This window comes from Gymnoscopelus microlampas (genome assembly GCF_963454915.1).
Source record: "Gymnoscopelus microlampas genome assembly, chromosome: 10".
Classification (NCBI taxonomy): Eukaryota; Metazoa; Chordata; class Actinopteri; order Myctophiformes; family Myctophidae; genus Gymnoscopelus; species Gymnoscopelus microlampas.
In genome coordinates, this window is record NC_139947.1 from 11609807 (window position 1) to 11634281 (window position 24475).

At 41.2% G+C, this 24475-nt stretch overlaps 2 protein-coding genes across 5 annotated transcripts in view; both read right to left on the bottom strand.

Moving 5' to 3' along the window:
- rbm38 (RNA binding motif protein 38) overlaps positions 1-4921 on the bottom strand; it is a 23334-nt gene extending 18413 nt beyond the window's left edge. The window contains exon 1 of the mRNA XM_084068429.1: positions 4269-4921. Coding sequence (XP_083924555.1) covers positions 4269-4499 — 231 coding nt within the window. The 5' untranslated portion in view covers positions 4500-4921. The remainder of the gene's footprint in view (positions 1-4268) is intronic.
- Positions 4922-7963: 3042 nt separating this feature from the next.
- LOC311053472 (nuclear receptor coactivator 3-like) overlaps positions 7964-24475 on the bottom strand; it is a 95039-nt gene continuing 78527 nt past the window's right edge. For all 4 annotated transcript variants that reach the window (XM_084069015.1, XM_084069012.1, XM_084069013.1 and 1 more), the window contains exons 18-23: positions 20326-20649; positions 18131-18232; positions 16989-17250; positions 15160-15337; positions 13159-13363; positions 7964-12283 (exon numbers count right to left, since the gene is read on the bottom strand). In XM_084069015.1, the coding sequence (XP_083925141.1) occupies positions 12272-12283; positions 13159-13363; positions 15160-15337; positions 16989-17250; positions 18131-18232; positions 20326-20649 (1083 nt within the window). In that variant the 3' untranslated portion in view covers positions 7964-12271. The remainder of the gene's footprint in view (positions 12284-13158; positions 13364-15159; positions 15338-16988; positions 17251-18130; positions 18233-20325; positions 20650-24475) is intronic.

The following is a 24475-nucleotide window of genomic DNA, read 5'->3' on the forward strand; positions in this document are numbered from 1 at the left end:
TAGACGAGGCGAGACAGAGCAGAACAATACCAGGTTTTTAAAAAAACGGCCGTTCACCTCGAGCTGCTCTCGCTTTCATTTCGCAGCATCAGACTCTGGAGTCTCGTGCAAACAAACACTGGTTGCGGATGGTTCGGTCGCTTGTGTTTCGAGAGGCACTCAGTGCTGGGAGTGAATTCTAGCCCGCTGCTGCGGGAAGTCAGGGGTGAAATGGGCTATAACTGCCCGAGTGGAGAAAACAAAACCATACTACTAGAGACCATCTTGCGATGGGATCATCACACTGCTGGGATCACACCAGCCACGATGGTGCAATGATACACATGTGGGGCTGTCATGATTACAAATTTAAGTTGCAGATTAAATGTCACTCGTTAATTGCGATTAACTATCTAATTGTGTGTTTGGCATTGTTGAACATTAGAACATTATGAATACAATTTAAAATTTCTGTTTGCCTTTTAGGCTTCATAATAAAAAATTGCACAGGGCAGATATTATTTGTCACTTCGTGACGCATTGTAAGCTTGTAGATCTGCTATTTCTGCTTTTTTAAATATCTGAAAATGTGTGAAAATGTTTCAACATGTAGACAATTATGCCGATTATGTAAAAATAACTTGATTATCTCAAATAATTGCGATTAGACGATTATGTAATAATTGTGACAGGCCTACAGCCATGATGGCGCAATGATACACATGACACGAGAGAAGTGGTTTTGGTGATAGAGGCCTGTGCTAGATTTATAATACAATATGCCTATCCATCCTTGTATGGTCAACCTTTAACCTTGACAACGCATAGCATATGTGTTGGGTGGTCAACCTAAACCACCCAAAAGTCCTTTCGCAAAAGGGGGGCTATTGCTCAGTAATAATTATGTGTAGATCAAGATGTAGTCTATTTGGTTATACCTATTAAACCTAATTGGTTTAACCACCTAAACCGTTCATAATTAGTTGAGGGGTCTAGTTTTCCTCTACACCAAATCTCGTCACCAAAAATAGCCGATCTGCAAGGTCATAACACGTCAAACCTCGACATGACCTCAACATGCACTGATATCCTAAAGCAGTGGTTCTCAAAAATTGGGTTTAGGGACCCCCAGGGGTCCTTGTGGGGGATCCCCAGCCAAATGAGGAACAGTTTAACCACTCCAACTTTTTTGGCTACTTGAAAATAGCAAATCTACAAGCTCTCAATGTGTTGCATTGTAGATCTGATTCTTTTTTTTAACATTTAGACAAATCCAGACAAATCTTCTCTTATAGGAGTCAATGGCACAAAATCCTTTCATATGGTGGTCCATGACCTAATAATACACATCAATTTGGAGGTTTTTCCGTGTGAAAATGTTTGAGAATCATGTTGGCTACAAAGATCAACATGGCCTTGGAACGGACTGAGGAAGTGTGGTTTCCATGTTAGCACTGAGGGAATTATGCATAGTTTTGAAATGAACTAAACTCCCATCTCTTTTCTTTGTCTCCAGAGTGTGAGCGTAAAATCCAGAGTGTTAATTTAACCCTGAGGATAAAAAATTAGACCCTCCGTGAATTGTGCTGTGATCAACTCCACTAGACTATGGCACAGGGGTGGGGAGGGTTGGGGGGGTGGTTGCTGTCCCAATGAAACAACGTAACTGAGGCCTTATCTCACAGGCCCAACTGGCATGTCACACCTCTGTGAGCAAAGACTACCTTCTGCTGACACAGACACACACACACACACACACACACACACACACACACACACACACACACACACACACACACACACACACACACACACACACACACACACACACACACACACACACACACACACACACACACACACACAGTAATGACATGACAATCTATTCACAGCTGCAGCAGGCTTTTCATTATGCACTTATGTGTATGTGTATGTTGACAAAGGACAGAGCAACGGAGTGTGTGTGTGTGTGTGTGTGTGTGTGTGTGTGTGTGTGTGTGTGTGTGCGTGCGTGCGTGCGTGCGTGCGTGCGTGCGTGCGTGCGTGCGTGCGTGCGTGCGTGCGTGCGTGTGTCTTGTTTTACTGTCGTTGTAGGGATTTACGGTTACAATTAGGAAAATATCTTAGGGTGGGGCTAGGATTAGGCATTATATGGGTGATATGTTATGTTTAGGGTTAGGGTGAGGGGTTAGTGAAAATGAAAGTAAATAAATAAAAATAAAACATTTGCTATTGACACAGAAACAGTGTGTGGTGTGTGTGTGTGTGTGTGTGTGTGTGTGTGTGTGTGTGTGTGTGTGTGTGTGTGTGTGTGTGTGTGTGTGTGTGTGTGTGTGTGTGTGTGTTCTTTTTGTGGACCAGAGGATATAATTAATAAATACCCCCCCCCCTACTAATGTGGTTGCGCTATCTGACACACTGCATATGGTTGTTGTCTGTGTACAGAGTTACACAGTGTCTACACCCTCCACGGCTCTGGACAGACACAGTCTGGAGATAACTTTCACCTCCAGTCTGTGAGGCATGGATTAGGGCAGCAAAAGCATATTATGTGTCCAAAAAAAAAAACATAATTTCATCGAATAAGAATACATTCTGACCACAATGGAAACAAGCCCTCAGGGCTTTTTGAGTCATCCTTTTAGCATTATATTGTATAACTGTATATCTGTACTGTTAATAAAGTATTCAGTCAATCACTTTTTTTTCACATTTTCAAGTCAATATTCTAAGATTGACTGCTAATAGGCTACACTTGTTTAAGTGTGATATACGGTATAACAAAAAAATCTGACATTTGGGACCTTTGTTTTGGCCTTGCATTATATATATATATATATATATATATATATATATATATATATATATATATATATATATATATAGGCTTATTTGGCAAAATGTTGGCTATTGCAATCAGTGTCCACCATCACAGCTTCATTTACTGTAAACGTCGCTGTACGACAGTGTCGCTGAGAGAATCATACAGTAGGTCTACAAGCTCACAATGTGCTGCATGGTGAGGCTTTGTGAGCTTGTAGATTGACTATTTTCGGCGAGCGAGTAGTAGGCTACAGTAGTTATGAATGAAGCATTATTGCAAGAAAGAAAGAAAGAAAGAAAGCAAGCAGTGGTTGAGAGTAACTAAGTACATTTACTTAAGTACTGTACTTAAGTACAATTTTGAGGTATTTGTACTTGGGTATTTCCAATTTCCAATACTTTTACTTCTGCTCAACTACATCTCGGATCCAAATATTGTACTCCACTACAATTATTAGAAAACTTTAGTTTAGATTTTGATTATTATTACAAAACATGCATTAACCACTTCAACCCTATGTACATTTCGGCCATTTGAAAATAGCCGATCTACAAGCTCACAATTCACATTGTGAGCTTGAAGATCTGCTATTTTCCAAAGATTTTTGAAAACTTGAAATGGGACATTCTGCAAAATGAGTACTTTTACTTTATGTACTTTAAGTACATTTTGATGCCAATACTTTTACTAAAGTAAATTTAGAATTCCGGACTTGTACTCGTAACAGAGTATTTCTACATTGCAGTATTGATACTTTTTCTTAAGTAAGACATTTTAGTACTTTTTCCATCACTGAAAGAAAGAAAGACAGAAAGAAAGAAAGAAAGAATGAAAAAAAGGAAAAAAGAAAGAAAGGAAGAAAGAAAGAGTGACAGTGCAGAGACAGAGCAGGCTACTCACCAGTGGTGTAAAGTAACTAAGTACATTTACTCAAGTACTGTACTTAAGTACAATTTTGAGGTATTTTTTACTTTACTGGAGTATTTCCAATTTTCAATACTTTTACTTCTACTCCACTACATCTCAGAGGTACAATTATTTGAAAGCTTTAGTTACCATAGCCTACATTTACATTAACCACTTCAGACCTATTTAATACATAGGCTATTTGAAAATAGCCAATCTACAAGCTTGTGGATCTGCTATTTTCAAACATATTAGTACTTTTACTTTTGGTACTTTAAGTATATTTTGATGCCAATAATTTTGTAGTTTGAACACAGGCCTTTTACTTGTCACAGAGTATTTTTATACTGTGGTATTGCTACTTAATTACTTAAGTAAAATATCTGAGTACTTTTTCCACCACTAAAAGACAGACAGAAAGAAATAAAATAAAATAAAATAAAATAAAATAAAATAAAATAAAATAAAATAAAATAAAATAAAATAAAATAAAATAAAATAAAATAAAATAAAATAAAATACAGAAAGAAAGAAAGAGTGACAGTGCAGCTATACTCACAAAGCCATATCCTCGGGATTTGCCGGTCTGTCTGTCAGTGATCACCACGGCCTCGTCGATCTCCCCGAACGTCTGGAAGTACTTCCTCAGGCTCTGGTTGTTGGTGTGATATGGAAGACCACCCACGAAGACCTTAGTGAAAGTGGTGTCTTCCTTCTCTATGGGATGAAGCATCTCTAACGATGAGCCCCCCACCAGCTGACCACCTAAAAACATGCTGGGGGAATTCATTCGGTTTGAGAGAAAAAATATATATAAATAAAAAATAAAAATAAATACAAAAAAATACAAAAAGACACGACACGGTGTCCAAAAACAAAATTAAAAAATAAAATAAAATAAATAAATAGAAAGAGACACGACAGGGAGTCCCAGCAGTCTTCAGGTGGTCAGAAAGTTGTCTCCCCAACAACGAGAACTTATTTTTGTCGGTTATCTCCGAGCGAAACACTCAATATAATAATGTTAGCGTCCGTTGAGGTTAAATAACATGTTCCATGTGTAGCTTGTTGTCACCGAACTAGTGGAAACTAGGACCAACCTTTAAAGTATTTGAGCATACGGTAGGTATATATTATGTTAAGCTATCCCCCCTGCCCTGACAGGTGTGTTGAAGCCCCCTCTGTCTGTCTGTCTCTCTCTCTCTCTCTCTCTCTCTCTCTCTCTCTCTCTCTCTCTCCTTTTGTCCAATAAACGTGCGGAGCGTCTCTCTCTCTTTCTCCGATGTGTTCTAACTCTATGTCTCTCTCTCTTCCGTGCGTCGGTCCCACCCTATGGCCCCGCCCACTCACCCTGTGGACCCGCCCACTCAGCTGCTCCCACCGGCCGTCGTGATATCCGCCCCGCCCCGCCGCGCTCCCCCTCCAGTCGGTGTTGCCATGTCGGCGTATTATAAGCGATTTTGGGCTTATTTTTCGTTTTCGCGTTTTTTTTTTGGGCTGGTTTCTAAAGTGTACTTGCTTGTTTTACGCTTGCTTCCCAATTTTGTAAGTATTATTTTAAACATGGGGTTCTCAAGTATTCTCATAAGTGTTTTGTGCCCAGGGAGCATTTGTGGTGTTAGAATGTTTCAAAACAATATTCCACATTTAAGTTTTTGAAAATAGCCGATTGGCTATTTTCAAATAGCCGATGCATTAAGTGCTCATGTGGCCTAAGCTGCTACTTTTGGGCTTGTTTTCCTAGACCTGGTTACTTATTTCTCTCACATAATCTGGCAACGCTGGCGCTCACCCTCGTGTTCACCCTCCACACGCACACGCGAGCGCATGTGAGCGAGCGCGCGCGCATGGACACACACACACACACACACACACACACACACACACACACACACACACACACACACACACACACACACACACACACACACACACACACACACACACACACACACACTACAAGACAAAAGAAAATACACTAGACAGCTAAACCTTTGCATTATTGAACAAAGCTGTAGCCAATTGTAGCCTATCATTTGGGCAATGTGGTATATGATAAGGATGTTAAAATGACAGATTGTAGATAAATAGATATACGCTTCAATGTACAGATTAGTGATTGTTTTTTATTATAATGATATTATAATGTTTAAACAGGATAGGTTCTTGGTTTAGGCCTACCATGATCCTAGATTACTATTTCTATGCATTTGATGTAGCCTACTATCTTGTGTTTTCCTCTACTGTAAATCGCTCTGGATTAAGAGTGTCTGCTAAAATGACTAAAAGATAAATAGATAGATAGATAGATAGATAGATAGATAGATAGATAGATACACTAGTATAGAGGCTATGTACACTTCATTAGGCTATATGTTCACTTGTCAGCATTGCAGGCTCTCAGGTGACTCTGTGCTATTTACTGTATACTGTCTATGTATAGCATCAGTGGTGGTGGATACAGTACTGAACCCTAGTAGCCTATACTTGAGGGTCAAAGTATAGATACTCCTGGTCAAATATAACTCAACTGCAAGTTGCTCAGTCAAATTTGTACTTGAGTTAAAGTACTGGAAGCCAAATATACTTCTGTCCCCCACTGCATAAGCCTATATAATCATAATTACATGATTAGCCTACTACATGATTGTCAATTTTTTTGTTTTTGTTTATTACAACACATTTTCTTGTACCTTATTTTATTATGCACTCATTAAATGAATAAGCATTATAGGCAATGTTTTCCTATAATGCTTATTGTGCCGTATTGTATGTGTGTGTGTGACAATAAACACCTTGAAGATATATAGATAGGATCCAGATTTAAGAATTTGCAGCTTGTGTGTTGTTTATCTACAGGTGAGTGTGTGTGTGTGTGTGTGTGTGTGTGTGTGTGTGTGTGTGTGTGTGTGTGTGTGTGTGTGTGTGTGTGTGTGTGTGTGTGTGTGTGTGTGTGTGTGTGTGAGTGTGTGTGAGTGACCAAAAGGAAGGGGAGGAAACTGGGATGAGAGAAGACAACAGGCCACACAGGTGCAGTAAACAATAGGCCAGGAAACACACAATGATGAAAGGTGTCGCGAACAGATGGGCTAATGACAGCGACGTGGAGGTGAATGAATGTCACCATGCAAGTCCCCTTTTTTCATTTTTATTATTATAGTTGGGCTTTTTCAACGGTGTTGTTGTTTTTTTCTCCTTAGGATCTTTAACTTCTTATAACTTCTGTTGATGTAATGTATTTTATATATTCATCATGCTCCTCTTTTTTACTGAATGAATATGTATGAATGTATGGCAACTGGAGCTGTTGAACAGAACAAATTTCCTTCGGGGATTAATAAAGCATCTATCTATCTATCTGCAGACACTTGGAGGAAAAGCAAGCATGACACATCATGTACCACCATCCTCTGACCATCACTGGGATTCAGTATCACTGACCACTTATAACCCTGCCGTCCCAATAAAGGCACGTCAGACCCATTGTGAGCTTGTCGATCAGCTGTTTTCAAAGGTCTTCTGAAACATTTTTTTTTGGAGAAATGTTTTGAAAATACAGCTTAAGTCAGGGGTCTTCAACAGGGGGTCCTCAGAGTTAATACAGGAGGTCCGCCAAATCTTTGTGTGATATATATATATTTTTTTAATCGTAGCAACTTGAACCCTATATCCCTATTCTGAGGAGAACTTTAGCGAAAAAATAGCAGATCTACAAGCTGCGAGGCGTTGTGAGCTTGTAGATCTGCTATTTTTTGGCAAAGAGGTGTTTGGTGTAGAGGGGAAAAAGAGCAGACCAAGTAAACCATTTTTAAAACAAATCTGAAACACAATTGTATACAATATAGAGGGGGTCCCTGCTTCATCTCTCTCTCAGCTAGGGGGTCCTTGGCCTGAAAACGTTAAAGACCCCTGGCTTAAGTGGTTAACTACACACACACACACACACACACACACACACTCTCAGCAGCCCCTCTCACCTCTGGGATCCTGGTTCTCGCAGACTTCAGTCTCCTCTCATTATCATTAATACCCTTATGAGAAGAACCTTCAATCTGTCAATCTCACACATCTTGAAAGGCTCAGCAACACATTTCAAAGACAATTAGCCTACTGTAAAGTGGTGACGCGTCAATGTGAACAGACAAATGGAGTGCACCAGCTTCACTTTCAGTGTACTTTCTTTGTAGCTACAATAACCTCACTGTTACATACTTGTATGTAAAAAAAAACAGACAAAGACATTGTAATGTTTAAATATAAATTTGTATTTACATCAATATTAACATCAAGAAATAAGGTACGAAAAAAATGCCATAGTAATTTACATCCTGTAATAACTGTATGACTGTATATTTACCCCATGGGTTTCTTTCCAGCTTTTTTTTCTCCATTAGATCCAATAATGCTTTTTCTTTTCTTTCTTTTTTTTTTGGGGGGGGGGGGGGGGGGGGGGGGGGGGGGGGCTTTAAAAGGAAAACAGACAAGGGTTCTTTTCAATGTTTGTAGATGATTCCATTTCCTTTTCTTCATGGAACCTAAAAGAAAACCTTAAAAAAGAAATAAGAAACACCACTCCAGACCTTTTTCATAGCGTGAAACTGCAGAACCCCCCCCCATTTCCATTAAATAACAACTTTAGAAATCATTTCTTCTTGTGAAATCATATTTTGGAGCATATGAGCATATCATATCTCAACTGGCCATAGGAGTAGGACTGGGCGATATAGATACAATATAATATCACAATATTTATCGACCAAATATTGTTACAATAATATCATATTGTGACAATCTCTTATTTTTTGGGGGTACATTTTTTTTAAATAACAAGAAGCGTCACATCACAATGCATTGTGAGCTTGTCGATCAGCTATTTTTGCTATTATTGATTTTTTTCAAATCAATCAAATAGGGCCTAAGTGATTAAAATCAGGAAAAGACAACACTTATGCCATATCACGACAATACAATATCTCAAAATCCCAGACAATATTTAGTCTCATATCATGATATAGATTTAATATCGATATGTTGCCCAGCCCTACATGAGAGAAGAGAAGAGAAAGTATCACAAACCAAAGCACCTCAGCAGAACCAGACTTGTGTCTATTCTATGTCATATGGATGGGAATAGAATAATAAGAGTTATAAATTATGTGCAACAGCAAAAATGCACACATGAATACTTGCACCATCTACATCAGGAACCTTTTCTATGTGTTGCACATAATGACAAACAAACACAAGCAGAAAAAATAATCTTTGGATTGAGCATGTCTTCAAAAGGTAGATTTCTCAAACAAAACAGACAACTGAACAAAAATAAAGGCAAACTCACATGTCAACAAAAACGATAAAATAATGTCATTATGTCCACCTGTCAACAAGCCAAAAAAAAGCTCTCGACACTCATGGACGTTTATGCAGTGGGGTTGATTTCCATAGTCTCACTATAAGGCTGGAATGAAGCCAACAACAGTGTTGCTCGCCATCAAGAACTGATTGTTGGATGGGTGATGGCTGATTTAAGCACTCAAACCTGGCCAGAGTCAACTAAATGGACTTGTTGTGCATGGAGTTAATCGAAGCACAAACATTCAGGTATGTCATGGCAAGTCTGGTATCTGCCTTGTATTTTATTTGTTCAGCGTAATAGGCTAAATTTTAGGGCAGACCACAGCCAAGGTTTTGGGGCTAGAGTACTCTTTTATTCTCCCTGCAGCAAAAACTGCTTGCCATGCCTTGGTGTAATTATGCGGTAGTAGGTAGGTAGCCACGAGGAAACAAATAATACACAAGTCAGATACCAGACCTGTCATGACAGAGCACTGTCTCTCTACTGAACGTTTATGTGGGTGACTGATTTATTCGGTACACATCGATGCACAACAGGTGTGTAGTCACACCTAGCTCTGTTGACTCAGGCCAGGTGTGACTGCTTATTAAATCAGCCTCTACCCATCCCACACCGATTTTATTGAAAATCAAAATCGGTTCTTTTGACGGTGAAGGAGAAGTATTATCAACAGTAGAATCTATCAGCTCTGTCAAGTCACTATCGAGTATAGCAAAAGACAAAAGCACAGTAAGTCTCCAAGCTCATTTACACTTCTTCATAGAACCCTATTCTTTGACCAAAACTGCGTAGTTTTGTCGGACAACAGGTCGCGTGATGAAGTGTAAATTAAGCATTGTGAAACTGAAGTTGTACATAGGAAGTTCAGTCTAGAAATGTCAACACAAACGCACGCACGCACGCACTCACACACACACACACACAAACACGCACACAGGTAAAATATCTTGCCCCCTATAGGAGCCTAACACAATCATGTGTCTACTCTTTTATATAGGCATCTTTTGTGTCGTTTTTTTTTCTCTCATGAATCGATTAGTAAAATAAAAAAAATAAAAAAACATGTTTGTCTAACTATACCATATAGTTAAGCCAAGGTCCTTGGATAAAAAGAAAGACATTTATGATTTGACAATCACAAATTATTTTTTAAAGAAAAGTGCTTTCTGGGAGAATGAAAGTGGCAGTATTAATTTTCTAAAAGCAACCTAACATGTATTGATAAAAGGAGGCCCTCTTTTTTCCACCAACGGTTGAAGTAGTGAAAATAAAAGCTGTATTGACCTATGACAGAATAAGAAAATTACACTTTAAATATCAAGCCTTACAATCTGTGCAAAAACAGTATGTGACCTACAAAAGCATATATATATTTATATATAGTACATTTTGAAGCTTATTTACAATTCGTATTCACAGACAAAAGGAGAAAAAAAAATCCAAACAAGACTTGGTAACTAATACTGCAGTACCGTCACTTTGAGTAAATGATGCTTAAATGTTGTCCTTGGAGGAACGTCGAGAGGAAGGGTTATTGCTAGAAATCTGCATACATACATTAAATTCTGACTGACACTTTCTTTTACAGTGTAAATTACTATAGGCGACAGTTTAACAATTGGCAACCAATTAAAATTTTGCAGTGGTAACATGGTTGTAAAACGGCCAAAATATCTTTGAATGAGTTTGCTTTTAAAAATTACACCTCAATTCTAAAACAGTCACTTTATAAATTGTATAAATAGCACAGGTACTTATGTACCTTAAGAGAGAGGTCTGTCTGTTTCAAGCGTCCACTTTCAGAGGGTTTAAAAATGAGTATACTGTTAATGTGTCTACTTACCTATAATAAAGGAATACACTGTAGAAGAGAGTGTTGGATAAAATCTGTGCTTACTGCCTTTCCACTGGTCACTCATTTAGAACAAAGATCACCACGTTTTCCAATTAATAGTCCATTATTCTCAGAGGAGAAAAAACATGATAGAGGGAACTCAAAAATAAAACCGTAAATATTTGACGTTATGCATTAGTTCTTGGATAAAAGGCCTCTAATGACCACGAAATATTGCCACAATCCTTTCAAACGAGGGCCTTTCCTTAAGCATAGTTCAGACCAAAGATTCACGACAAGACAAAACCGTTTTAAGCCTGATTTATACTTCGTCATACAACGGTGTCGCCCGCGGAAAATAGCCGACCTATGAGCTCACAAGGCGCCGTGGAATGCGATTCGTTGTGAGCTTGTAGGTCTACAATTTCCGGCACTCGGCGCCGTTTGTACGACGGAGCATAAATTTACGCGTTCGAATGTTGTAGAGAAAAATCGCAGCGGTCTGAATTACCCTTTAAAGTGCAAACACAGCCTACAAGTATCTCTGACGTACCGTGGGCCATAGCATGGCGGAGGACCGTGTGTGTGCTACTGTTTTAATGACATTCTTATGAGCATTGGAGCTTGACTTTGAGTCATGTTTATAATCCTGGTACATGTCCACCACAACACTGGTGTACAGAGTGGTCCTCCAGCGCCAGCACTTGAGATACTGGCGAAAAAAACAAACATCCCACGATGCTCTGAAACAGGAAGGGAACTGACCACAGCTTCATGGTACGATCGACAAAAGAGGGCGATGTCTCCGTCTGTGTGTTTGTCGCCCATGTTTAAAGAGTCTGTGATCCCACATCGTTCTCAAGCACGTTTCCACTTCTTTCCTTCGGTTTGGTCCAGCAAGCGGCGCGTGTTTAGGAACACACGTAACCACTTGTAAAGAGAGGAATATAGAACTACATCATTCTAAGAGAGGAATTGTACAGGCGTATTTCTAACTGTTTTAAAGTGTTTGTGTGTGTGTGTGTGTGTGTGTGTGTGTGTGTGTGTGTGTGTGTGTGTGTGTGTGTGTGTGTGTGTGTGTGTGTGTGTGTGTCACAGTGTCTCTGTATACATGAACATTATGGGATGTTCATGGTTGGTTTATGATTGTGTGTGTCATTCAGTCAGTTTTTTTTTCAAAGGCTGGGAAAAGGTTTGCCGTGTTACTGGCCTCAGGTCCAAAGGAAGAGCATGTCCCCCCCCCCCTGCTGGAGGGAGTAGAACACTACACACAGACACACAGGTCCAGGCCTGCACACACTGCAGCACTGCATCATGTCATGTCTCTGAATGGGGATCACAGTATGTGAGGCAGATGTCTGCATTATGTCATTCAGCAATATTTCTGGTAGGTGGGAGTGAGAGATGTAGAGAAAACACAGGGAGGGAGAGAGAGAGAGAGAAATTACGAGTTAGTGACATGTAGGGCAGAGTGAGGCACTCTAGAGGTTTATTTTTATGCTTATAAAAATTATATTTTTTTCAAAATTATTATTTTCAAAAATGTTCTAAAAGCTCTCAACGGGTCGCAATGTGACCCGTTGAGAGCTTATAGATTGGCTATTTTTGCGCAACAATGCTGTTCGACAGTATAAAATAGGGTTTAGTCGATTATAAAATATATTCAAATTTTTTTTTTGCATCGATTTGTTGATGTATATAAGAAAAATGTGCTTCTCGCAGTGGTGGAAAAAGTAGTCACATCTTTTACTTAAGTAAAAGTATCAATACTGCAATGTAGAAATACTCTGATACAAGTAAAAGCCTGGAATAAACAATTTACTTGAATAAAAGTACAAAAGCATTGGTATAAAAATGTATTTAAAGTACAAAAGTAGAAGGTACTCATTATGCAGAATGTCCCATTTCACAAGTTTTCAAATGTAAATGTATATATGGCTGAAGTATGTTTTGTAATAATAATCAAAAACAAAAAAGTAACTAGTAACTAAAAGTTTTCAAATAATTGTAGTGGAGTAAAAGTACAATATTTGCCTCTGATATGTAGTCGAGTAGAAGTAAAAGTACTGCAAATTGGAAATACTCCAGTAAAGTGCAAATACCTCAAAATTGTACTTAAGTACAGTACTTAGGGAAATGCACTTAGTTACTTTCCACCACTGGCTTCTCGCTTATCCTATTAATCAATAATAATAATCACTACGAAGACAATGTATAGTTCCGGCCCTAAACGGACTCCTTTCCAGCTGCGTACAGTACCTGGTCAGGCCCCATAGGCATTCGTCCCATCACCATTGGGTTCATGCCCATTTGCCCTCCCATCTGGCCCATGTGGGACGCTCCGCCATTGGCTGGCATGCCGCCATTCATCATCATGCCCCCGTACTGGCCTGGGTTCCCCTGCTGGGCGAACTGCTGCTGGCCCGGAGCGCCCTGCTGCCCAAACTGCTGCTGGGCATAGGAGCTGGCCGGGGGAAGAGAACATGTCAAGAGAAATGACGGGTCAAGTCAAAGATATGACCTGGAGACCTACATAAGATACATTTTTCACAAATAATACTGAGTTTAGAACAGTGGTTATTCACACACGACCCATAAGTGGGCCACAGCAGGGGGACAGATGGATCATGATGGCATGGCCAAATAATAATCCCTTTGGAGCATTATTTATAATATTGTTTATGCTTGACCCAACTCAACTGTATGGCAAGCTATGTTTCTTTTAAATACAATTCAATGCTCTATTTGTGAAAACAGATATTATGTACATATGTAAATCTCACAAAAGATTTGTGTGATTTTTACATGCCTCGTCTGTTTCATTTCATCATTAGTATGTTTAAAGACTTATTGATGAACAATATACTATAGATACAGTAGAAATTTGAATTATTTATATACGTATTGTATATTGAGAATGAATTTCTTATTTTAGTGCACAAAATATTAGGTATGTCCACAGGTGGATCACAGCATGGACAGGTTCTCATACCCGTTGCATCAAACGGGCAATGAGGCCAAATCTGTCAATCCGGCACAAGTTTGATGCGACATGACTCCCCTTCATAATATGTTGATTTGACAGTGCTCTCCTGTCCTTTCGCATGACAACGAGGATCGGTTGATTTGCAATTCAAGCCTATCGGCGTGCAACCCGCTGCAGAGTCGGCAGAAGCGGACACCACGCCGCTTGACACAGGCACTCGCTCGGCCAACGCCTTGCTCGGGAGTGCCTCACGGGGATGAAGTCTGCTTCTGAAGAGCCTGCCTTGTTTTAAATGTTTTTACCTGACGCGTGAACCTAAAGGCTCTATTCACAGCAGCCATATTATGAAGACATTCACAGGTGTTACCAATGATATTAATGAAGGCTCTGTTCCATTCTGGTCAAACAGTGTCAGTGCATGTTGGCCTACTGGAAACACTCTGTTACACCAGTGGGTCTACAGTTGGGGTCCAGGGACCCTCATGGGCTTCCAAATGGACAGGTGTGTAACTCTGAGAGTGTACAAATGGAACCAAATGGACCTTACGGGTCCATTTGGTTCCATTTGTACACTCTCAGAGTTATGGGGGTCGTGGAAACCACTGTGCTAGACTAAATGGAACAGAGCCTTCATTAGTATCATTGGTAACACCTGGGAAGGAAGTGATAATATGGCTGCTGTGCATAGAGCCTATTATGAGTTGGTAGTGAGAACGGCACTTATGCATGTTGAAAAGCGACACGACAGGGGATCCTATCCCTTCAGACGGGTGCTGCAATGGGTGCTTTTGGCCCAACACACTATTAGCACTGTTTCCCAAACAGTGGGTCGGGACCAAGCCCCTAGAACCCAGAGGTTGCATTGAAGCGCATTGGACATGCTGGCCATTCATAGGTACTGCAGCTTAAAACGGCTGGGGGCCACTGGCTGTTTTAAATACGCGTCACCTCACCTCCGCGACGCAAAACGCGCCACGGAGGTGACGCAAATTTGTCACAGAAGCCGTGATTTAGGAGTATGCGCTGGGTGAGCAACTCAATGTAAGTGGATGGGCGGGGATTTCCGGTGTCCTCTCTATTATTTTTAACTCTATGGTCGGGACCAAATTATAATATATCATTTTTTTATTTCAAAAGATTTTCAAAAAATGTAATAATGAAACATTTTTTTTATAGATTAAAAAAGACATTTAAACACATAAATAAAATAATGTATAGAATGTATAGCGTTTGATTTTGCACCATAAACATGCACCGCAATCTTCGGCACAAACCTGCTGCGGGCCATGCCTCCCTGTGACCAGCCTTTCATGTCGGCGCCCTGGTACATGGGACCGCCCTGCGGGTGCTGCTGCATCATGGGGTTCTGAGGGCCCAGACGGCCTGACATCATGGCGTTGGGAGGACTTCCTCCTGAGGGGCCAAATGACGGGTCTCCTTGCTGGCCCATCCCTGAGAACACACAACACTCAGTGAGAGGAAGCTCACCTTTTAACCACTTTCACCCTGGTGGTGCCCCTATTTTGGCCATGTCATTATAGGTGAACAATATTTTCAAAAATAGCAGATCTACATGCAACGCTTTATGCACATGAAATGCAATCATTTGGAGGGATGTGGAGTATTTTATTTAAAAACCCTAATTAGAAACACTGAGATCCTAATGACCTGGCCTCCAATTCTTTCATTTTGGATTTGGATTTAAAAACATTCAAGGAGATTAATTAGTCAAGTTGTCCTTCTGCAGCATCGGCCTGGACAGGTTTCCAGGCCGAAAGGTGCAGAATAAATCAAATAAATGTCTCTGTACTGGCATAAGGGACAGAACACATCACAGATTATATAGAGTCAAGGAGACAGACAGGAGACAATAGGATTGGATACACTCAGCTCTATGACTAAATCATGTCTTAGCCAATAGCCATGCAAGTATGTTATATACTATAGCACTACATTTCATATTCTGCCACTATAATCTGATCAGGATGGACACATACAAAGTCTAACCTTTGCGGGCTCTGAACTACACTTTTCGAAATACACAAACTCACCACAAGGGAGCAGCAGTGGCAGCGAGCATTCTGTGTCCCAGTAACATCAGAAATTGTCTGAATGTGAAATTAATTTGCGTGTCCTTGTGGGACCCAGACGGCTGGCGAACAAAACACAATTTGCTCCACCTGGTGTGAGGTGCAGTAGCTTAGCATTTGGCTCGGGGGCAGAACAAAAACACTAAACACAATCTAATTAAATCGACTCCTGTCTCATAACTGACTGCAGCACTTTTGGGTGTCGGTATCAAACCGTATACAAAATTAGGTTCTGTGGCACTGCTTAAAACAAGCTTCCTCCCCAATTCTACTGTTCCTGCCTCGTCCAAGGTCAACACAGTTAACCACATGAACCCTCGCGGCCCTATTCTGGGGTCAAATATTTGTCAAAAACACGTAAATAAGCATGTGTGCTGCAGAACATTTTCGCCTCAGCAGCGGGGTGACCGGTGCTGCAAACGCGTTTCGGAACCGTTTTAGCCCTACTTCAGCAGCCCTAGGAATATATTTCGGCACCATTACTTTCAATAGCAAAGTCTTTTTTTCATTTTTGGACAGGCGTTTGGTACCTCCCAGACCTTGGTGCCCAGGGCTGCAGCCTCTAAAGCCTGTGAATTAAGCTGGGGCTGAATGTGGGTCCGCCTTGAAATTATAACAGTTTACAATTACTGGTCTACCCCCTCCCCAAGACCATCCGGTAGAGCAGTGGTTCTCAACCAGTGGTCCTTGAGGGGTTTCCAGGTGGTCCCCAGCTAAATGATGGAGAACTGGTCATCAAATGGACCCTTACAGGTCCATTTGGTTTCATTTTACGCCCTCAAGAGTTAAATTATTGTTAAACATCTGCATTACTTAATTTACAAGAAGGCTACAAAATTTGAGGATTTAGAATAATTGTTATTTTGACAATCTTATCCAACAAATGCCCAATAAATAATGGACCTTGATATGAAAAGGGTTGAAAACCACTGCAGTGGAGGTAAGCAGTAAAAGGGGGAATTGTCAGCTAAAATGGGGAGAAAAAAATAAACCCCAAAGAGAAAGAACCTCACCATAGCTTCCTCCATAGCCAAACTGCTGGGGCCCAGGTTGGCCCATGCTGGGCCCTCCCATGGGGTTGTCCATGCCGCCGGGGGCCGTGACGTTCGGAGGCGGGCTGAAGCCTCCCGCCGCGGCGGCCGCGGCTGCCGCTGCCTGCTGCTGCTGTTGCTGCTGCTGCTGTTGCATGAGCATCATCATCCTCTGCCTCCTCATCTGCATCGTGACCATCTCTCTGCTGCGCTGGGCCATCATCTGGGCGTTCAGGAAGCCAGGCTGGACCGGGAGGAGGGACACAAGTCAGTCAGTCACAACCAGTGGTGGAAGAAGTACTCAGATATTTTACTTGAGTAAAAGTACCAATACCACAATACAAAAATACTCGGTTTCAAGTAAAAGGCCTGTGTTCAAATTGTTACTTGAGTAAGTACAAAAGTATTGGCATCAAAATATACTTAAAGTACCAAAAGTAAAAGTACTAAAATGTTTGAAAATAGCCGATCTACAAGCTCACAGCGCGTCGCATCGCGACGCGTTGTGAGCTTGTAGATCGGCTATTTTCAAATAGCCTATGTATAAAATAGGGCTAAAGTGGTTAATGTATGTTTTATAATATAATAATTTATAACTGCAAAGTAACTAGTAACTAAAGTTTTCAAATAATAATAGTGGAGTAAAAGTATAATATTTGCCCCTGAGATGTAGTGGATTAGAAGTAAAAGTATAGACAATTGTAAATACTCCAGTAAAGTAAAAATACCTCAACATTTTGTGCCTGTGTTTACTTTTATACCACCAGATTAGTCCCATTGATATTAAAGTCGATATAAAGCTACTTATTCCAAAGAGTAAAATGCTATTATGTTGACACAATATAACTGGAACATCTACAGTGGTTTGAGGTGGTTACCCTGCTGTCGGGTAGGACACCAAATGGCTGTCAATGTCATTAAAGTTATTTAAAGCAGTTGGCCATAGACTGCTATTTTTGCCGATTGTTCCTCCTTGTGCAGGCTTTTACGTGCGAGAGTGTGCAGAAATGAGAAAGGCCTTCTTTGTCCAACTCAGTTTGAACTTTATGAATATTCATGAGCAGTGTGCCTGGCTGAGTATGTGTGAGTTTGAGTGTGTTGTACAGGTGTTTGTCATGATGTACCTGTGCTCCCATGCCAGGCTGCATGCCCGGCCTCATGCCAGGGTTGCCCCCTCCTGGGTTCTCCATCTTCATGGCCATGCCCTGCCGCGTCTGACTCATAAACTGAGGAAGCAGAGGCAATAATCAACATAAGATGGATGTACACTATAGCACCAAGGTTAATATTATTACTTTGGAAATCTAACAAGCCACCGTCACACTCCCAATGGGTAGAGAGAGTAATGGCATATTTAAAGCAAGAAAAACTCAAAAGCTCTACAATAGGCTCGACTAGGACATTTTTCAAAGTCTGGCGATCATTTCTCTCTTACTTCCAACAGGAATTTGTACCTAAAAAGCAGAAGTAGGTCTCCTTGATCCCCCCCCCGCCCCCCGACCTCATGCACACCTATTAGTGTTTTGGTTTGTTTTTTCATTTATATATTATCTGTGGTTTTCTTTTTGTCTCATGTGTTGTAATGACGTCTCATATATTCTGAGAGTCTGTGAAGAAAACTTCAATAAAAAGATTTTAAATAAATAAATAAGCTGGATGTACGTATGTATGCAGGGATGAAAGCAAAAATATATAAAAATAAAACTAGGCCACGTCCCAATCTGTGATTTGTAAAACAGAGTGAAAATAGCTCCCACACACTGGCACTCTGTTTCATAAAAAAATATGTATAAGTTTTGGTATTATCATTCTAAACCTATGCTCCTGCCGTTCTACATATTGATCAGTTGAATAAATCGCAGATTGAGGCTTTGCGTAACCTTTGCTTTTATGAAATATCAAAAGACCATTAGGGTTTTATGGAAGACGCTTCTGAACATGTATTCTAATTGCTAGTTTGACCAATGAAATACTCTTTTAATCTTAAAATAACTTTAATATCTGTTATTACACTAGGGCTTGACTTTACTAGCCATATGAGTTATGGTTAGAGTTATGCCTGATTTTTATATTTGGTTGAGCGCCATGTCACATACCTACAAACTCACAACACGTTGCACTGCCATGCGTTGTGAGCTTGTAGATCTGCTATTTTTAGTGTGCACAACTAGGTAGATGATGCTTTTAGAGAAAGCCAGGAGTTTTTTTTTTTAAATAATTTTTATCCCTCGATTTTGTAACCCTTTTTTCACCCGGTGCCAATTTGCTAAGTGATCCTGGGCACTACACGCCCCCCACCAGCCTAGGGAGGCCGGGGCCGAGCTCATGCCTCCTTCAATGCATGAGAGCCAACTGACCTTCTTGTCACCTGACAGGGGGGAGTTTCCCTGGTAGGACGTAGCGCGTGGAAGGAACACGTTATTCCAACCAGTTCCCTTCCCCTCCATCAGGCGCCCCGGCTGACCAGGGGGAGGCGGTATAGTGACCAGGATTACTACATGTTTTTGTGAGGGTATTAACTACCCTAGGAGACACGGGGAGAACATGCAAACTCCACACAGAGTTGGCCCTTTCGCCAACCCCACCTAGGGTATGGGCGCTGTTGACGCGGAGGAGAAGACCCACCCCCAGTGCCCACAGCGTCCCCGGCGGGAATCGAACCCAGCGCTACCGACTGCGCCACCGTGCGCCCACAAAAAATCCAGGAGTTAGACGTGTTGGTCTCTATGGAATCCAAATGAATGAAATCAGTCTGTACTCATCAGTGATGGAAGTAGTACTAATATGTTTTACTTAAGTACAGTAAATGTATCAATACTGCAATGTAGATATACTGTAGATATACAGTTACAGTAGGAGTCCCGTATTCAAAATGTACTTGAGTAAAAGTACAAAAATATATCAAATTATACTTAAAGTACCAAAAGTAAAAGTACTCATTGTGCAGAATGTCCCATTTCACAAGTTCAAAATGTATAAAAGAAAATAGCCGATCAACAATCTCACAATGCGTCGCATCGCGACGCATTGTGAGCTTGTAGATCTGCTATTTTCAAAAGGCCAAAATACATACAGGGCTGAAGGGCTTAGTGTGTTTAGTAATAACAATCAAAATCTACAAAGTAACTAAAGTTCTCAAATAATTGCAGTGGAGTAAAAGTACAATATTTTCCACTGAGATGTAGTGGAGTAAAAATAAAAGCATTGAAAATTGTAAATAGCCTACTGAAGAAAAAAAATACCTCAAAATTGTACTTTTAAAATTGCACTAGTTACTTTACACCACTGGTACTCATATGTCCTGTACTCGGATCCGTACCTGCTGGCCCTGAAGTCTCTGCTGCAGCTGGAGTCTCATGGGCTTGTTGGCGCTCATCATCCGGGGTCTCATCATGTTGGCACGGGGGTGCCCCATGCCTCCCATCCCGCCCATCCCGGGGAAGCTGCCCCCCTGGCCCATTTGGGACAACATGGGCCCAAAGCTGCCCTGCTGGGGCTGGCCCTGCATGGGGTTGCCTCCGTACGCCGACTGCATGGCCATGCTCGGGGGTCCGGGGTACCCCTGCCCGTACAGAGGCTTCTGGTCCAGGACCATGGAGGGGTCCTGGCCTGGGAAGGGCTCCATCTGTTGCTCTCCTTGGCTCTGGGGAGGGGGACAAAAGAGTGTTTAGTGATCCCAGAGAGGAAAATGACTTTTGACCCAAGGGCCCAGCTTCCTGCTTTGAAATTGAGTCTATATAGGAAGTGACAGTTCATATGAATGGCCTGTAGTTTCGCTGTTTTACCCCTGCTGTTGCCAGAAAGATTTTTTCTCAATGCAAGTGGGTGGGTTTTTGACAAGCTTTAGACTTGATTTTCTTACCTTAATAAACATTGTCATAAATACTATATGCTTCCAGTCGCTAGTTTAAAGTCTTCTTTCAATCATCATGATATGCGTTTTGGTAAATTATGGTCCCATCTATTTTAAACATTGACGATAAAGTAGGGTATGCTCTTAGCCTGGCTCCAGCCCTGCAATCGCTAGCCACGCCCATTAAAAAAATATGTTCAGGCGATTCTGAACATATTTTGGCCACGCCCCCATCTCAGCAATTGGCTGCATTGAGAGGGCTTTCAGACTGAATAATGGAGTGAAACGAAATGAAAATTCAGGCTGAATGTCAGGCTAGTATGCTCTAGGAGGGGCGGGATGATTTGATTGACAAGCTACACAACCGATAGCATTCATTCCCCGCCCCCGCTCTTGATTGACAAGCTACCCAACCTATAGCATTCATTTAGCGATTGTTTTCCGGTTGCTTTTTTGTATATATTAAAGATGGCGGATTTCAAATAGCTGAAAAATCGGCTCCATTTACGGTGTGTAGAAACCAATTGCGTCACTTTGTCCATTCATCCCCGGCCGGGGAGCAATTAAGGGTTAAGTGTCTTGCTCATGGGACGCTTAACCAGGCGACAAAAAGCCATGGAGGTGCTGAGGATCGAACCGGGGACCTTCCGATTCCCAGGCAGACACTCTTAACTCCTGAGCCACTGACACCTGTGAGGATGAATAAGGAATGAGAACGAGAGGTTCGTCGTCGTACATTATCCTTCTGTTTGATTCATTTCCTATTCGCCAGCTCTGTAATTGTCTTTTTTTCCTCAGCGGTACGGCCTGATCCCTCAGGGCTCATCCATCTCTCTTAACAGTGGAGAACGGCTCGCACACCATGGCTCATAAGCAAAACATTTAATGCATAGACATATTTTGGTTATAAGTCACTTAGAAGTCACTTTTCCATGATTGGATTACTTGTGGGATCGCGAATGAGGTGGAACAAAGAGCACCTGGTACATTCAGTGGTTCCCAACCTTTTCTGGATCAGGGGCCGCTTGAAAATCAGGAGAGTGTTTGCGGCCTACCCACTTAACCCATGTAAACCAGGAACGCATATGTGTCATTTTAAGATTTCTTTGGCTATTCAAAGATATAAAAGCTCATAGGATATAGCAACATACCTTTAGGATTTAGAAAACATTTTTAGATATATGTATTTGGCCGCAGACCCCCCATCTCAAAATATTTAGTTCCAGGGACCTAGAATACAGTGGGTGACCATTGACTTTGTCGCTTTTCATAAGAGTATCACTTCACTCATTTGCCTCACCCGCTTTGCAGTAAATTTAAGTTCCAAATACTACCACAAGGTGCCGCTTTGGAGTCACTTTTTTTGTGACAGACAGACAGACAGACAGACAGACAGACAGCCAGACAGACAGACAGACAGACAGACAGACAGACAGACAGACAGACAGACAGACAGATAGATGTCTTATATTATTATTAATAATAATAATAATAATAACTAGCAATAATTACGTGTGCTTAGAGCGTTTAAATTGGGTTTTCTGTTCAGCGTCGGGCAGTCAGGAACGCATCTCTGTCATTTTAGAAATGTTCAGACACACATTGGTTTCTGTCTGTCTGTCTGTCTGTCTGTCTGTCTGTCTGTCTGTCTGTCTGTCTGTCTGTCTGTCTGTCTGTCTCAAAAGTCCGTGGAGAGACAGACAGACAGACAGACGTCTTATATGTTGTTTTTTTCTCGCATCAATTTCTGTACAGTAGGATTCTACCTCTTTCCTCTATAAATGAAATAGTCCAGTTAGTGTAGCGGTTAAAACTGATGTCCGGCGATTTTACGACCCGGGTTCGAATCTCACGCTATAAGCATGCTGACCTGCTATTTTTACTTTTACTTCTACTCCACTACATCTCAGAGGAAAATATTGTACTTTTACTCCACTACCATTATTTGAACGCTTTAGTTACTAGTTACTTTGCAGATATAAATCATTACATTATAAAACATACATTATTTGCCCTATTTCATATAGTCTATTTGAAAATGGCCGATCTACAAGCTCACAATGCATTGCGACGCATTGTGAGCTTGTAGATCAGCTATTATCAAACATTTATTTGCCAATACTTTTGCACTTTTACTTTGATTGAACTCAAGTAACATTTTGAGTTCATCCATGACCGTAACAGACGACCGTCATGTGATCCGTGGCCAACAGCGAGGCGTTTGTTTTCATTCTTATAAGACCGCGTGGCTCATTTATATGCACGTGAAAGTAACTAAGCGGAAAGTAACTAAGTACATTTACTCCATGTCCACTTGTTGCTGACGGTGGTAGTGTAGGAGCAGCGCTGTAAAAGCCCCAAGCGTCATCGGTGCAGGAAAGATGCGTATTTGGTTGTACACACGGAGACGCAAGGGTGGCGTTTTCAGTCGGAATTCAAATCATGATGCAACACTTTGTGAGCTTGTAGATCGGCTATTTTCGCTACTTTTATGGGACACTGTTGTACAACAAAGTAGAATTAATTTGTGAAGAAAGAAAAACCCATTAACAGTTGAAAATAGCCTACACCAGAGGTTTTCAACCAGTGGTCCGGGGACCACCAGTGGTCCTTGAGGGGGTTCCAGGGGGTCCCCAGCCAAATTAATAGTTAGCAACCAAATTGACCCTTATGTGTCTGTAACTCTTAATGTACAAATGGAACCAAATGGACCCGTCAGGGTCCATTTGGTTCCATTTGTACACTCTCAGAGTTAAATGAACACTGATGATGATGATACAGTGTAGATTGGGACGCCCAAGAAATCTAAATGGTTGAGTCCCTGGCATATCTTTTCAAATGGGGGTCCCTGGGCTAATATGTGTCAATTTGGGGGTCCTTGATGGGAATAACTAAGGTTGAAAACCACTGGCCTACACCATTTCTGCCCATCCCTCTAACTTCATGTAGGCGCATTAAAAATATCAAAATTGGCCGCTCTGAATTTGTATCTGAACAAATACTTTGATAGAAGAGATAGGCCTACAGAGGTACTGTAGGGGGGAGGGGGAACCTGATAGCAGAGTTCCTCACTTGGCTTATTTGGAATAATCATTAACATAACCGGTTTGGCAAGAGACTGGGCCAGTGTTGTAGGCTAGTGCTAATTTTGGAAGTGGGGGAGCAAGGTTCTTGAGCGGATTTGTTACTTTATTTCGGTTTTAGGGTTAAGCTCTGATCCACCCGTCCCCCCCTCCCACGAAAGCCCCCCGACCCCCCGCACGCAACCACTCCGCCGCGCTGCGCCAGGCCGCGCTGCGCTAAAACGCACTGTCTGTGCCTGTGGTGGCCTACTGAAAGCTAATAACATAGTAGTATGACAAGGGTGCAATTATATTCAATGATATTCAATTGTTTTGTGGAAAACACATGGCTCATCATGCTTAATTAAAGAGAGACTCACTTGCCTTTTCTTAGTGCTTTTCATTGTTTGGACAGAAGAAATTGTAAACATTTAGCCAATATTCGATCATCATTAAATAACAGACAGTGAACTGGTAAACTGGTGACAGCATGTCATGGATAGCACATTAATTCTTAAACAATATTGAGGAGGAAATAAGTATAAACGAGGAAA